This window comes from Eucyclogobius newberryi, unplaced genomic scaffold, assembly GCF_026437365.1.
Source record: "Eucyclogobius newberryi isolate DKJ021-1_F unplaced genomic scaffold, fEucNew1.0.hap1 SCAF_8, whole genome shotgun sequence".
Lineage (NCBI taxonomy): Eukaryota > Metazoa > Chordata > Actinopteri > Gobiiformes > Gobiidae > Eucyclogobius > Eucyclogobius newberryi.
In genome coordinates this window covers 33,414,148-33,429,527 of record NW_027316500.1, presented here as the reverse complement: position 1 = coordinate 33,429,527, position 15,380 = coordinate 33,414,148, and the positions used below count along the sequence as shown (strand labels likewise).

The 15,380-nt window shown below is 56.5% G+C and overlaps 1 protein-coding gene across 2 annotated transcripts in view; it reads left to right on the top strand.

Annotated features, from left to right (window-relative positions):
• LOC140351129 (B-cell lymphoma/leukemia 11A-like) overlaps positions 1-13,702 on the top strand; it is a 39,477-nt gene extending 25,775 nt beyond the window's left edge. For both annotated transcript variants that reach the window (XM_072436833.1, XM_072436834.1), the window contains exon 4: positions 11,492-13,702. In XM_072436833.1, the coding sequence (XP_072292934.1) occupies positions 11,492-13,686 (2,195 nt within the window). In that variant the 3' untranslated portion in view covers positions 13,687-13,702. The remainder of the gene's footprint in view (positions 1-11,491) is intronic.
• The last annotated feature ends 1,678 nt before the right edge of the window (positions 13,703-15,380 follow it).

The following is a 15,380-nucleotide window of genomic DNA, read 5'->3' as shown; positions in this document are numbered from 1 at the left end:
TCCTCCCTCCCTCTCTTTGCTCTTCCCTCCCTCCCTCCCTCCCTCCCTCTCCTCCCTCCCTCTCTTTGCTCTTCCCTCCCTCCCTCCCTCCCTCTCCTCCCTCCCTCTCTTTGCTCTTCCCTCCCTCCCTCCCTCCCTCCCTCCCTCCCTCTCCTCCCTCCCTCTCTTTGCTCTTCCCTCCCTCCCTCCCTCCCTCCCTCTCTTGCTCTTCCCTCCCTCCCTCCCTCCCTCCCTCCCTCTCCTCCCTCCCTCTCTTTGCTCTTCCCTCCCTCCCTCTCTTTGCTCTTCCCTCCCTCCCTCCCTCCCTCCCTCCCTCTCCTCCCTCCCTCTCTTTGCTCTTCCCTCCCTCCCTCCCTCCCTCCCTCCCTCCCTCCCTCTCCTCCCTCCCTCTCTTTGCTCTTCCCTCCCTCCCTCCCTCCCTCCCTCCCTCCCTCTCCTCCCTCCCTCTCTTTGCTCTTCCCTCCCTCCCTCCCTCCCTCCCTCTCCTCCCTCCCTCTCTTTGCTCTTCCCTCCCTCCCTCCCTCCCTCCCTCCCTCTCTTTGCTCTTCCCTCCCTCCCTCCCTCCCTCCCTCCCTCCCTCTCCTCCCTCCCTCTCTTTGCTCTTCCCTCCCTCCCTCCCTCCCTCCCTCCCTCCCTCCCTCTCCTCCCTCCCTCTCTTTGCTCTTCCCTCCCTCCCTCCCTCCCTCCCTCCCTCTCCTCCCTCCCTCTCTTTGCTCTTCCCTCCCTCCCTCCCTCCCTCCCTCCCTCTCTTGCTCTTCCCTCCCTCCCTCCCTCCCTCCCTCTCCTCCCTCCCTCTCTTGCTCTTCCCTCCCTCCCTCCCTCCCTCCCTCCCTCTCCTCCCTCCCTCTCTTGCTCTTCCCTCCCTCCCTCCCTCTCCTCCCTCCCTCTCTTTGCTCTTCCCTCCCTCCCTCTCTTTGCTCTTCCCTCTCCTCCCTCCCTCTCTTGCTCTTCCCTCCCTCCCTCCCTCCCTCTCCTCCCTCCCTCTCTTTGCTCTTCCCTCCCTCCCTCTCTTTGCTCTTCCCTCCCTCCCTCCCTCCCTCCCTCTCCTCCCTCCCTCTCTTTGCTCTTCCCTCCCTCCCTCCCTCCCTCTCCTCCCTCCCTCTCTTTGCTCTTCCCTCCCTCCCTCCCTCCCTCCCTCCCTCTCCTCCCTCCCTCTCTTTGCTCTTCCCTCCCTCCCTCCCTCCCTCCCTCTCCTCCCTCCCTCTCTTTGCTCTTCCCTCCCTCCCTCCCTCCCTCTCCTCCCTCCCTCTCTTTGCTCTTCGCTCCCTCCCTCCCTCCCTCCCTCTCCTCCCTCCCTCTCTTTGCTCTTCCCTCCCTCCCTCCCTCCCTCCCTCTCCTCCCTCCCTCTCTTTGCTCTTCCCTCCCTCCCTCCCTCCCTCTCCTCCCTCCCTCTCTTTGCTCTTCCCTCCCTCCCTCCCTCCCTCCCTCCCTCTCCTCCCTCCCTCTCTTTGCTCTTCCCTCCCTCCCTCCCTCCCTCCCTCTCCTCCCTCCCTCTCTTTGCTCTTCCCTCCCTCCCTCCCTCCCTCCCTCCCTCCCTCTCTTTGCTCTTCCCTCCCTCCCTCCCTCCCTCCCTCCCTCCCTCTCCTCCCTCCCTCTCTTTGCTCTTCCCTCCCTCCCTCCCTCCCTCCCTCCCTCCCTCCCTCTCCTCCCTCCCTCTCTTTGCTCTTCCCTCCCTCCCTCCCTCCCTCCCTCCCTCTCCTCCCTCCCTCTCTTTGCTCTTCCCTCCCTCCCTCCCTCCCTCCCTCTCTTGCTCTTCCCTCCCTCCCTCCCTCCCTCCCTCTCCTCCCTCCCTCTCTTGCTCTTCCCTCCCTCCCTCCCTCCCTCCCTCCCTCTCCTCCCTCCCTCTCTTGCTCTTCCCTCCCTCCCTCCCTCTCCTCCCTCCCTCTCTTTGCTCTTCCCTCCCTCCCTCTCTTTGCTCTTCCCTCTCCTCCCTCCCTCTCTTGCTCTTCCCTCCCTCCCTCCCTCCCTCTCCTCCCTCCCTCTCTTTGCTCTTCCCTCCCTCCCTCTCTTTGCTCTTCCCTCCCTCCCTCCCTCCCTCCCTCCCTCTCCTCCCTCCCTCTCTTTGCTCTTCCCTCCCTCCCTCCCTCCCTCTCCTCCCTCCCTCTCTTTGCTCTTCCCTCCCTCCCTCCCTCCCTCCCTCCCTCTCCTCCCTCCCTCTCTTTGCTCTTCCCTCCCTCCCTCCCTCCCTCCCTCTCCTCCCTCCCTCTCTTTGCTCTTCCCTCCCTCCCTCCCTCCCTCTCCTCCCTCCCTCTCTTTGCTCTTCGCTCCCTCCCTCCCTCCCTCCCTCTCCTCCCTCCCTCTCTTTGCTCTTCCCTCCCTCCCTCCCTCCCTCCCTCTCCTCCCTCCCTCTCTTTGCTCTTCCCTCCCTCCCTCCCTCCCTCTCCTCCCTCCCTCTCTTTGCTCTTCCCTCCCTCCCTCCCTCCCTCCCTCCCTCCCTCTCCTCCCTCCCTCTCTTTGCTCTTCCCTCCCTCCCTCCCTCCCTCCCTCTCCTCCCTCCCTCTCTTTGCTCTTCCCTCCCTCCCTCCCTCCCTCCCTCCCTCCCTCTCCTCCCTCCCTCTCTTTGCTCTTCGCTCCCTCCCTCCCTCCCTCCCTCTCCTCCCTCCCTCTCTTTGCTCTTCGCTCCCTCCCTCGCTTTGCTCTTCCCTCCCTCCCTCCCTCCCTCCCTCTCCTCCCTCCCTCTCTTTGCTCTTCCCTCCCTCCCTCCCTCCCTCCCTCCCTCCCTCTCCTCCCTCCCTCTCTTTGCTCTTCCCTCCCTCCCTCCCTCCCTCTCCTCCCTCCCTCTCTTTGCTCTTCGCTCCCTCCCTCGCTTTGCTCTTCCACTTGACCACATCTCACTGGTGCCCTGGGTATTTGTTTCCTTGACCTCTTCTCTAACGCGGTCAGAGCGAGTTGAAACAGTTTAATCCCTGTTTGTGTGTCCAGAGCGAGTGAAACAAGTGAGAGCAGGTGAGCGCTGGAGTCCCCCGAGGGCCCGAGGGAGAGGGGGAGGGCCAGGGGGAGGGCGGGGGGGAGGGAGGATGACCTAAAAACAGAGGTGTGCAGCTTTACTTTCTTTACGCCTTCAGATTCTGCCTCTTTGTGCAAAAATGTGCTGCTTGGACTTTTCGAATAGAGTTTAACCCATTTAAAACGTCCAGTGTTTAATTATGACACATTATACAATTATTATTACCGTATTTTCCGCACTATAAGGCGCACTTAAAGGCCTTTAATTTTCTCGAAAAAAAAGGACAGTGAGCCTTATAGTGCGGAGAATACGGTAATGAGAACATTTGTTACGCTGTTGTCTCTGAGACTTTAGGCCCGATATTTATGTCGCTGTGCAGGAAAAATGCTTTTGGATCTTTATAAATCGGAAAAATATGAGTTTATGCTTCTAAACTGACACCAGGGCTGCAGACACAAGCGTGAGGTCACTGCTGCAGACACAAACGTGAGGTCACTGCTGCAGACACAAGCGTGAGGTCACTGCTGCGGACACAAGCGTGAGGTCACTGCTGCAGACACAAGCGTGAGGTCACTGCTGCGGACACAAGCGTGAGGTCACTGCTGCAGACACAAGCGTGAGGTCACTGCTGCAGACACAAGCGTGAGGTCACTGCAGCGGACACAGGCGTGAGGTCATTACAGCGGACACAAGCGTGAGGTCACTGCAGCGGACACAAGCGTGAGGTCACTGCGGCGGACACAAGCGTGAGGTCACTGCTGCGGACACAGGCGTGAGGTCATTACAGCGGACACAAGCGTGAGGTCATTACGGCGGACACAAGCGTGAGGTCACTGCAGCGGACACAAGCGTGAGGTCACTGCTGCAGACACAAGTGTGAGGTCACTGCGGCGGACACAAGCGTGAGGTCACTGCAGCGGACACAAGCGTGAGGTCACTGCTGCAGACACAAGCGTGAGGTCACTGCTGCAGACACAAGCGTGAGGTCACTGCTGCAGACACAAGCGTGAGGTCACTGCTGCGGACACAAGCGTGAGGTCACTGCTGCAGACACAAGCGTGAGGTCACTGCTGCAGACACAAGCGTGAGGTCACTGCAGCGGACACAGGCGTGAGGTCATTACAGCGGACACAAGCGTGAGGTCACTGCAGCGGACACAAGCGTGAGGTCACTGCGGCGGACACAAGCGTGAGGTCACTGCTGCGGACACAGGCGTGAGGTCATTACAGCGGACACAAGCGTGAGGTCATTACGGCGGACACAAGTGTGAGGTCACTGCGGCGGACACAAGCGTGAGGTCACTGCAGCGGACACAAGCGTGAGGTCACTGCTGCAGACACAAGCGTGAGGTCACTGCGGCGGACACAAGCGTGAGGTCACTGCAGCAGACACAAGCGTGAGGTCACTGCAGCGGACACAAGCGTGAGGTCACTGCAGCAGACACAAGCGTGAGGTCACTGCTGCAGACACAAGCGTGAGGTAACTGCAGCAGACACAAGCGTGAGGTCACTGCTGCGGACACAGGCGTGAGGTCACTGCTGCGGACACAAGCGTGAGGTCACTGCTGCGGACACAGGCGTGAGGTCACTGCGGCGGACACAAGCGTGAGGTCACTGCTGCGGACACAAGCGTGAGGTCACTGCGGCGGACACAAGCGTGAGGTCACTGCAGCGGACACAAGCGTGAGGTCACTGCTGCAGACACAAGCGTGAGGTAACTGCAGCAGACACAAGCGTGAGGTCACTGCTGCGGACACAGGCGTGAGGTCACTGCTGCGGACACAAGCGTGAGGTCACTGCGGCGGACACAAGCGTGAGGTCACTGCGGCGGACACAAGCGTGAGGTCACTGCTGCGGACACAGGCGTGAGGTCATTACAGCGGACACAAGTGTGAGGTCACTGCTGCGGACACAGGCGTGAGGTCACTGCGGCGGACACAAGTGTGAGGTCACTGCGGCGGACACAAGCGTGAGGTCACTGCGGCGGACACAAGCGTGAGGTCACTGCTGCGGACACAGGCGTGAGGTCATTACAGCGGACACAAGTGTGAGGTCACTGCTGCGGACACAAGCGTGAGGTCACTGCTGCGGACACAAGCGTGAGGTCACTGCTGCAGACACAAGCGTGAGGTCACTGCTGCGGACACAAGCGTGAGGTCACTGCAGCGGACACAAGCGTGAGGTCACTGCAGCGGACACAAACGTGAGGTCACTGCAGCGGACACAAGCGTGAGGTCACTGCAGCGGACACAAGCGTGAGGTCACTGCAGCGGACACAAACGTGAGGTCACTGCGGCGGACACAAGCGTGAGGTCATTACGGCGGACACAATTGTGAGGTCACTGCAGCGGACACAAGCGTGAGGTCACTGCAGCGGACACAAGCGTGAGGTCACTGCTGCAGACACAAGCGTGAGGTCACTGCTGCAGACACAAGCGTGAGGTCACTGCTGCGGACACAAGCGTGAGGTCACTGCAGCGGACACAAGCGTGAGGTCACTGCTGCAGACACAAGCGTGAGGTCACTGCTGCAGACACAAGCGTGAGGTCACTGCTGCAGACACAAGCGTGAGGTCACTGCTGCAGACACAAGCGTGAGGTCACTGCTGCGGACACAAGTGTGAGGTCACTGCAGCGGACACAAGCGTGAGGTCACTGCTGCGGACACAAGCGTGAGGTCACTGCTGCGGACACAAGTGTGAGGTCACTGCAGCGGACACAGGCGTGAGGTCATTACGGCGGACACAAACGTGAGGTCACTGCGGCGGACACAAGCTCGTGTTTGGCTCATTAGCTCCTGCTGCTTTCACATATTAGCTTCAGCGGCGCCGACTGTGACTGGTGCCTGAGATCGCGTGGCCCCTGAGCCGTGGGGCCCCCGGGTGAGGCCCCTCATTAACCCTGTTCATTAGAGGGTCCAGGGGTCATGTGTGTGCTTCTGCCCAGCTCAGAGCTCCACGGGGGGCTGCGCTCGGCTGGCACGCTGCCCCTGCTCACACAAACACGACACACTTTTCACAGCTTTAAATATGAAATATACGATTATGACATGGCCACAAATGCTTCTCTGTCCCACGAAGGGGCACTCTAACGGAGTCACGCGTTCTGTCCCACGAGGGGGCGCTCTAACGGAGTCACGTGTTCTGTCCCACGAGGGGGCGCTCTAACGGAGTCACGTGTTCTGTCCCACGAGGGGGCGCTCTAACGGAGTCACGTGTTCTGTCCCACGAAGGGGCACTCTAACGGAGTCACGCGTTCTGTCCCACGAGGGGGCGCTCTAACGGAGTCACGCGTTCTGTCCCACGAGGGGGCGCTCTAACGGAGTCACGAGTTCTGTCCCACGAGGGGGCGCTCTAACGGAGTCACGTGTTCTGTCCCACGAAGGGGCACTCTAACGGAGTCACGCGTTCTGTCCCACGAGGGGGCGCTCTAACGGAGTCACGCGTTCTGTCCCACGAGGGGGCGCTCTAACGGAGTCACGAGTTCTGTCCCACGAGGGGGCGCTCTAACGGAGTCACGTGTTCTGTCCCACGAAGGGGCGCTCTAACGGAGTCACGCGTTCTGTCCCACGAGGGGGCGCTCTAACGGAGTCACGTGTTCTGTCCCACGAGGGGGCGCTCTAACGGAGTCACGCGTTCTGTCCCACGAGGGGGCGCTCTAACGGAGTCACGTGTTCTGTCCCATGAGTGGTCTTTTAAAGTAAAGTCTGAATGAGTTTCAACCTGATTAAATAACGTTAATCAATAAATAAACCCTCCCCCCTGCCCCCCTCCTCCTCCCTCCCCCCCTCACCCTGGAGCCTCTCCGATGGGCACAGAGACAGGAGCTTTAATATGCCATTAGGAGCCGGGATGAAATGGGCATTCGCGTAAACACAGCCACAGGTCGAGAGGGAGGCGGGGGAGGCGGCGGGGGGGAGGGGGGTAATCGACAGGCCAAGCCCCGCCCCCGGGGACCAGCGGCGGAGAGACAACATGAAAGTTTGTCCTTGTAACTTTTGCTTCTTGGACATTTGTGACGTCTTCTGTAAATCACAACAGAACTTTACGCCAGTTTGAGTCCTCTCGGATTGGACAGTGGTACGTGTCCTCTCGGATTGGACAGTGTGAACGTGTCCTCTCGGATTGGACAGTGTGAACGTGTCCTCTCGGATTGGACAGTGGTACGTGTCCTCTCGGATTGGACTGTGGTACGTGTCCTCTCGGATTGGACAGTGGTACGTGTCCTCTCGGATTGGACTGTGGTACGTGTCCTCTCGGATTGGACTGTGGTACGTGTCCTCTCGGATTGGACAGTGGTACGTGTCCTCTTGGATTGGACAGTGTGAACGTGTCCTCTCGGATTGGACAGTGGTACGTGTCCTCTCGGATTGGACTGTGGTACGTGTCCTCTCGGATTGGACAGTGGTACGTGTCCTCTCGGATTGGACTGTGGTACGTGTCCTCTCGGATTGGACTGTGGTACGTGTCCTCTCGGATTGGACAGTGGTACGTGTCCTCTCGGATTGGACAGTGGTACGTGTCCTCTCGGATTGGACTGTGGTACGTGTCCTCTCGGATTGGACAGTGTTTGTGTTGAATCACCTCAGGAACGATCGAGCCTCATTTCTGTTTCACAGTCGATCGATCAAACTGTTATTTTTACTGACTTATAAATACTATACTTACATGATACTTACATGATACTTATATGATACTTACATGATACTTACATGATACTTACATGATACTTATATGATACTTACATGATACTTATATGATACTTATATGATACTTATATGATACTTACATGATACTTACATGATACTTACATGATACTTACATGATACTTATATGATACTTACATGATACTTACATGATACTTATATGATACTTACATGATACTTACATGATACTTACATGATACTTACATGATACTTACATGATACTTATATGATACTTATATGATACTTACATGATACTTACATGATACTTATATGATACTTACATGATACTTACATGATACTTATATGATACTTATATGATACTTACATGATACTTACATGATACTTACATGATACTTATATGATACTTACATGATACTTACATGATACTTATATGATACTTATATGATACTTACATGATACTTATATGATACTTACATGATACTTACATGATACTTACATGATACTTACATGATACTTACATGATACTTACATGATACTTATATGATACTTATATGATACATTATCATCCCTAGGATCTGGTCCATGGTCCAGGCTGGTCAGAGGACACAGTGTCCAGGAGACATAAAGCCTGTGTTTCCACCACAGCCTCTGGTTCTGGACAAACCCTTTTAGCTGATGGAACTCGCCATAAATCCAAATTAAATATGTCCGCTATCGATCCAGCGATTAACGGGCTGAGTGCGTCCACCTGGGAGAGAGCGGGGGGGGCGACCAGACCAGGACCCGGACCAGGACCAGGACCAGGACCAGGACCCGGACCAGGACCCGGACCCGGACCCGGACCCGGACCCGGACCAGGACCAGGACCAGGACCCGGACCAGGACCCGGACCAGGACCAGGACCAGGACCAGGACCAGGACCAGGACCAGGGCCAGGGCCAGGGCCAGGACTGAGTTTTAGATCAGGTTTAAGTTTCGGAGCAGTTGCTTCGGTCCAGTTCAGAAACACTTTGCGTCGCTTGGAAACTCGTCTAATCGTCTAATTAAAAACAGAGTTCAGAGTTCAGAGTTGTGATGTGCTGTACTCACTCCAGGAATTATTATTAATTATTATTCATTAAAACTGATTGCACACTTTAGATGCTGAATAAAGATGCTTGGTTGATCCCTCTTTCAGGCGTTCAGCTCTAAACAGACTCACCCGTTGATCCCTCTTTCAGGCGTTCAGCTCTAAACAGACTCACACGTTGATCCCTCTTTCAGGCGTTCAGCTCTAAACAGACTCACACGTTGATCCCTCTTTCAGGCGTTCAGCTCTAAACAGACTCACACGTTGATCCCTCTTTCAGGCGTTCAGCTCTAAACAGACTCACACGTTGATCCCTCTTTCAGGCGTTCAGCTCTAAACAGACTCACACGTTGATCCCTCTTTCAGGCGTTCAGCTCTAAACAGACTCACACGTTGATCCCTCTTTCAGGCGTTCAGCTCTAAACAGACTCACTCGTTGATCCCTCTTTCAGGCGTTCAGACTCACTCCTTCATTGTTAAAAGTTCCAGTGGAAAACACAGTTTCCTCACGTGTTTTCTGTCTTAACCTTCAGTGTGAATCACGTAAACTCGTGTTCGTCGAGGTCTTTCTCTTCTTTGTCCCGGCGTCTTTGTCACTGACTCGTTTTCACAAAATAAATCGTGCGGTGAAAGCTTTCAGCCGCGGACGTAAAGAAAGAGAGAATATGAGGAATGTGAGTCTGAAAAGGAGAAAGAGACGGAGGCGTTTCTAGAAGTGGAGAGAAGGTGTGAGGGCGCGGCCCATGGCCACATGCACTGTGTCTGCTGCGAATGCAACGCTGGTCATCCGGGGGCCCACACTGAGGTCCACACTGGGGTCCACTATGGGGTCCACACTGAGGTCCACACTGAGGTCCACTGTAGGGTCCACACTGGGGTCCACATTGAGGTCCACACTGGGGTCCACTATGGGGTCCACACTGGGGTCCACACTGAGGTCCCTCATGGTGGCGCTGCAGTCACACTCTGGAGCGCCCTCCTGATGTGCCCCGCCCTCTGTTTGCACACGGCCCTCCTAATGCGTCGCTGGTGAAGAGCTGCTTCGGGGGCCTCGCTCTTCGCACCAGGAGCCGCGTTTTTTTTTTTCTGCTCTGTGATTGTGGAACTTTCCTGGCGGAGGGTCTGTTTTTCCCTCTATCTTAGTTTATAGATTCATATGTATTTGAGAAGGGTTTTGAACGCTCGCAATCAGCAATTAACAAAAGCCGGAGGATGATGGGCCCCTGTGAAGGGCCCCTGTGGCTCCATCAGGTCTTATTCTGTGCAAAAGTCTGACAAGTCTGAGCTTGTGACACCGAGGAGTTCGTCTCATCGTCTCGTGCAAAGTGCGACCGGAACAGAACTTCTGCAGCTGCACAAACGATCAGCAGTTCTGAGCGAGTTTTTGTGCTTCCTCGATACAAACTCTCGTCCCTGTCGACCGCACGATGCCGTCGACCGCACGATGCCGTCATTAGAAAAGCACAAACGTTCCCTAATTGTCTGCACCTGTTACAAACCCCTGCGTATGCGCCGCCGCCGACACGCTGAAGGCGCCGGTGGAGCTGCTCGTCTCCCGCAGAGGTCGCTCGGTTGGCGTTTCCATCGGGCGTCGACCGTAACTCTGGGCGAAGGCGCTGAACGGCGGGGAAAGGGGCAGAAAGAGAGGGCCAGGACCAGGCCCAGGACCCGGACCAGGGCCAGGACCAGGCCCAGGACCCGGACCAGGGCCAGGACCAGGACCAGGACCAGGACTAGAGACCAGGACCAGGACCAGGACCAGGGCCAGGACCAGGACCAGGACCAGGACCAGGACCAGGACCAGGACTAGAGACCAGGACCAGGACCAGGACCAGGACCAGGGCCAGGACCAGGACCAGGACCAGGACTAGAGACCAGGACCAGGACCAGGACCAGGACCAGGACCAGGGCCAGGACCAGGACCAGGACCAGGACCAGGACTAGAGACCAGGACCAGGACCAGGACCAGGACCCGGACTAGAGACCAGGACCAGGCCCAGGACCAGGACCAGGGCCACCACCAGTGCAGTGGTGTCTCTGAGCGCGCAGTGGTGTCTCTGAGCGCGCAGTGGTGTCTCTGAGCGCGCAGTGGTGTCTCTGAGCGCGCAGTGGTGTCTCTGAGCGCGCTGCAGTCTCGCTAACACTGGCTGTGGTACGCCGGCCTCAGAGCGCTGCAGCCGGAGCGTTCCGTGTGTTGTGGTCGTTGAAGTCGAGGAGCGTTTATTTTGGGACGGCCTGTTATTTGGCGTAACTAAAGAACTGCATCTGAGGCTCTTTATCACAGCCTTTCCTCCAAAGACAAACAAGGCACAGTTGGTTTTACGCACTTGCTCACTCACACTCTACAATCAGCTCGTACTTGATGCTTGTGTTTGCGTTCGATGACGTTGTAAAACTATGAGGCAGATTTACTGGTTTTGAGAGAAAAATCCACCCAAACAATCACGTTTTCGGTGTTGAAAATTGGTCCTGTGAAAAAGTCATTTCACTTTATTCGTGTCGACAGAGAAGACATCGGAGCTTTGTGCCAGTGTTTGTTTCATGTGCCCAGTGTGACAGAGACATGAACCGTAAACCTCTGACGGTCAAACAGCGAATCTTATCACAGCTTTCGGACCAAATGAACTTAACTGTTTCTATTTGCTCGGGAGCTTCTGTGTGACCTTCTTTCCCTTTTCGGTCGATAATGTTCGTTTACATTGAGAAACAACGCTTTTTAAAGACTGAATCAAGCACCAACATGGATCATTCCCGTGTACGATGTCCTAAAACGGCCCAAACTCACCGTCATTCTGTCTCTGTGTGTTTCAGGGAAGGAGGAGCCGACCACCTACACCTGCACCACCTGTAAACAGGCCTACGGCAGCGCCTGGTTCCTCCTGCAGCACGCTCAGCACAGCCACGGCTTCCGGATCTACCTGGACTCGGAGCTGGGCAGCCCCCTGACGCCGCGCATGGGGGGTCCGTCCTCTATGGGCGGAGGGGCCGACTGTCCCTCTCAGCCGCCCCTCCTCGGCCTCCACCTGCCCCCGGACGCCAGCCCCTTCAACCTGCTGCGGATGCCCGGCTCGGGCTCCGGCGGCCGGGACAGCGTCGGGACGATGGGCGGCGCGATGGGCGGCGCCATGACAGGCGGACACCATCAGCGGTTCCCTCCCACGCCGCCGCTCTTCAGCCCGCCGCCCAGGAACCACCTGGACGCGCACCACCTGAGCCCGGAGGAGCTGGCGTTGGCGGCGCACCATCCGAGTGCCTTCGACCGGGTGCTCCGTCTCAACCCTCCCCTGCCCCTGGACCCGCCGCCCACCATGGACTTCTCGCGGCGGCTACGGGAGCTGGCGGGCAACACCTCGGCGCCCTCACCTCCGCTCTCCCCGAGTCGCCCGAGTCCGATGCAGCGTCTTCTCCAGCCTTTCCAAACTGGAGGTAATGGAGGAAATGTAACTGGAGCAAGCAAAGCGCCATATCTCGCCACTCCGCCGCCGCTCCCTAACGCCATGCAGTCTCCAGTCGGGTCGCAAACCACTCCGACCACTCCCGTGCCCTCGTCCGGGGCCAGTAACTCGGCCAGCACCAACCTGAAGACCAAATGTTGCGAGTTTTGCGGGAAATCGTTCAAATTCCAAAGCAATCTGATCGTGCATCGCCGGAGCCACACGGGCGAGAAGCCGTACAAGTGCCACCTGTGCGACCACGCCTGCACGCAAGCGAGCAAGCTCAAGCGCCACATGAAAACGCACCTGCACAAGTCCTCGTCGTCGCCCAACGCCGGGAAATCAGAAGACGGGCTGTCTACGGCGTCGTCGCCCGAGCCGGGCACCAGCGAGCACATGGCCAGCAACGCCCTGAAGTCCGTCGTGGCCAAGCTGAAAAGCGAGAACGGGCGGTTGCTCCGGGAGAACGGCGAGGAGGAGGAGGAAGAAGAGGAGGATGAAGAAGAGGAGGAGGAGGAAGAAGAGGAGGAAGAGGAGGAGGAGGAGGAAATGGAGGTGACGCAAAACGGCGAGCGCGTGGAGAGGCGCAACAACAGCTTCCACTTCAGCTTGAATCTGGACGGCCCGCCTCACGAAAACAACGGCGTCGTGGGCAATCGCTTAGAAGAGCCCGCCATCCCGAGGTCGCTGCCGGAAGTGATGCAGGGCATCGGGATAGCGGCGAGCATGCAGCACTTCAGCGAAGCCCTGAGCGCCCACAAACGCAACGCTCTGGCCCAAGAAAACCACCTGCACCACCATCACCTGAGCCGCGACCACCACCACCTCAACCGAGACCTGTGCGACGGCGAGAACGAGCGCGGGGAGGAGATGGCGACGGTGAACGGCCGCGGGGCGTCCCCGAACGAGTCGGCCTCCGTCGGACTGTCCAAGAAGCTGCTCCTGGGCAGCCCGAGCCCGCTCAGCCCCTTCACCAAGCGCATCAAAATGGAGAAGGAGTTCGACCTCCCCACGCCCACAATCCCCAACACGGAAAACGTCTACTCTCAGTGGTTGGCCGGTTACGCCGCCTCGCGACAACTCAAGGACCCTTTTCTAACCTTCGGGGACTCTAGACAATCGCCGTTCGCCTCTTCCTCCGAGCACTCGTCCGAGAACGGCAGCCTGCGCTTCTCCACGCCGCCGGGGGAGCTGGACGGCGGGCTGTCCGGCCGGAGCGGCACGGGCAGCGGGGGGAGCACGCCTCACTTGGGGGGCCGGCCGGGCTCCAAGGACGGGCGGCGGAGCGACACCTGCGAGTACTGCGGCAAGATCTTCAAGAACTGCAGCAATCTGACAGTGCACCGCCGCAGCCACACGGGCGAGCGGCCGTACAAGTGCGACCTGTGCAACTACGCCTGCGCTCAGAGCTCCAAACTGACGCGGCACATGAAGACGCACGGGCAGGTGGGCAAGGACGTGTACAAGTGCGACATATGCCAGATGCCCTTCAGCGTCTACAGCACCTTGGAGAAACACATGAAAAAGTGGCACAGCGACCGGCCGCTCAGCACCGAGATCAAGTCGGAATAAAACCCGAACTGTCGCCGAAAAAGACTTTGACTTTCACCGACGGAAGAAACGTCTGCGAGAGTTCAACGACGTGAATTCAGAATCGTGATTTGAGTGGTTTGGATTTGTTATTTTATGTCGATTTTCTGGGCGTTTTCACACGTTTCAGAGTTTAAGATGTTATTGTCGTGTGTAAAAGCGATCGCGGCACGTTCTTCTTTTCCAGAGGATGAAGAAAATTGCACTTAATTAAATAAGTTGCATTGATTTGTCGCAACAAATCGTCAACTATTAAACAATCCTGAGCATGCGCCGACTTTACAAAGGTTTTATGACTTGAATTACATCCAAATGACACAGGAAACTGATTAAAAAACGTCTCCAAGAGGCATCACAGCTTTATCTGGGTCAAATTTGGTTCAAAACATCTCTATTCACAGGCTTTTCACGGCCTAAACACTGATTAATCAAAGAAATAATCATCAGAATAATCAAATACACACAAACACATCTTTTCCCCATTTTTCTCGGCATAAAATACGTCCAGAAATCAATGTTAACTGCTCAAAACAAGAGAAACGTCTGTGAATTCACGTCCGTTTGAACTCGCGCTGGTTCTTTTGCTGGTTTTACCCCCTTTGCAGCTCATTCGTCCCCTTGTAGATTTGCCCCGCCCCCATTTTCTCTCTCTCTCTCTCTCTCTCTTGCGCCGCCGGATCAGATCCGCGCGGCGCTCAGCCCGACTCCATTCCACGATGCATGATCCGTAACCGGGGACAACGCTCCCGCATCGACGCGAAAACGTGCGATTTTTTTCCCACGTGTACGATTTTCCTCCTTTGAGTTCCTTCTCCATCCTGAGACTTTGTCCGCCGCATGCATCGTATGTTTTTGCTAATCGAAAAAAAGAGTACCGTCCCAGGTGGGTTTCGATGTTGAGTAAATGTGTTAAATGCTCGTTGAGTTTTTGAATTTTGATTTTGGGGGATTTACCGGGGGAAAGCGGAGGAGGCGGAGCTTGAGCGCCCGTGTCACACATCGACCTGAACCCTGCACTTCAACAAAAAACAAACCCGCGATGTCTTTGCGAAAGATCGAACGGGGTCGAGCGCGAGTGCCTTGGCCATCGGAGCGAGCGCGGCGAGATCGTGGCGAGAGAGTAATCTTATCGGCTTCTGAGGGACACGACGGAAAGAAATGATTTGTTTACACCGAGTCAAGGATTTGTGTTTCCAGTGAGAAAAATGTCAAACTCGCGCCGGGCTCGAGGGAAGACGTTTCAAACACCCTCGGCGACCTTGCGCTTTTAAAAAAAACGAAAAACAAGTGGCGTCGAGCGGCTGGAACTTCGACCATAATGGATCGTATCGTCCTTGGCGCGCGCGGAATTGTCCGGGTTGTTTTTTCCAGTGGCGTCCGTCAAATGGATTTCACGACTAAGACAAAACGAAGGGTGAAAGGCACGGTTTGGAACGCTCTGGTGGAAGGTCTTTGAAGACACGCGCCAACGCAAAAGATTTGTGTTTGTTAAAAGTCGTTTTCTTGCGACAAAAACCTCAGAACAACCGTCAAGTAGATGTCGGACGGTTTAATGCCACACTGCGGGGTCTTCTGAGCTCGCAGACGGCAGAAGCTTCTCGTAATGAAGCTCTAAAGTTCAGAGAAATCCATTTTGTCGTTGCACTGGAAACACAAACTCAGCCTCAACGTTTCTC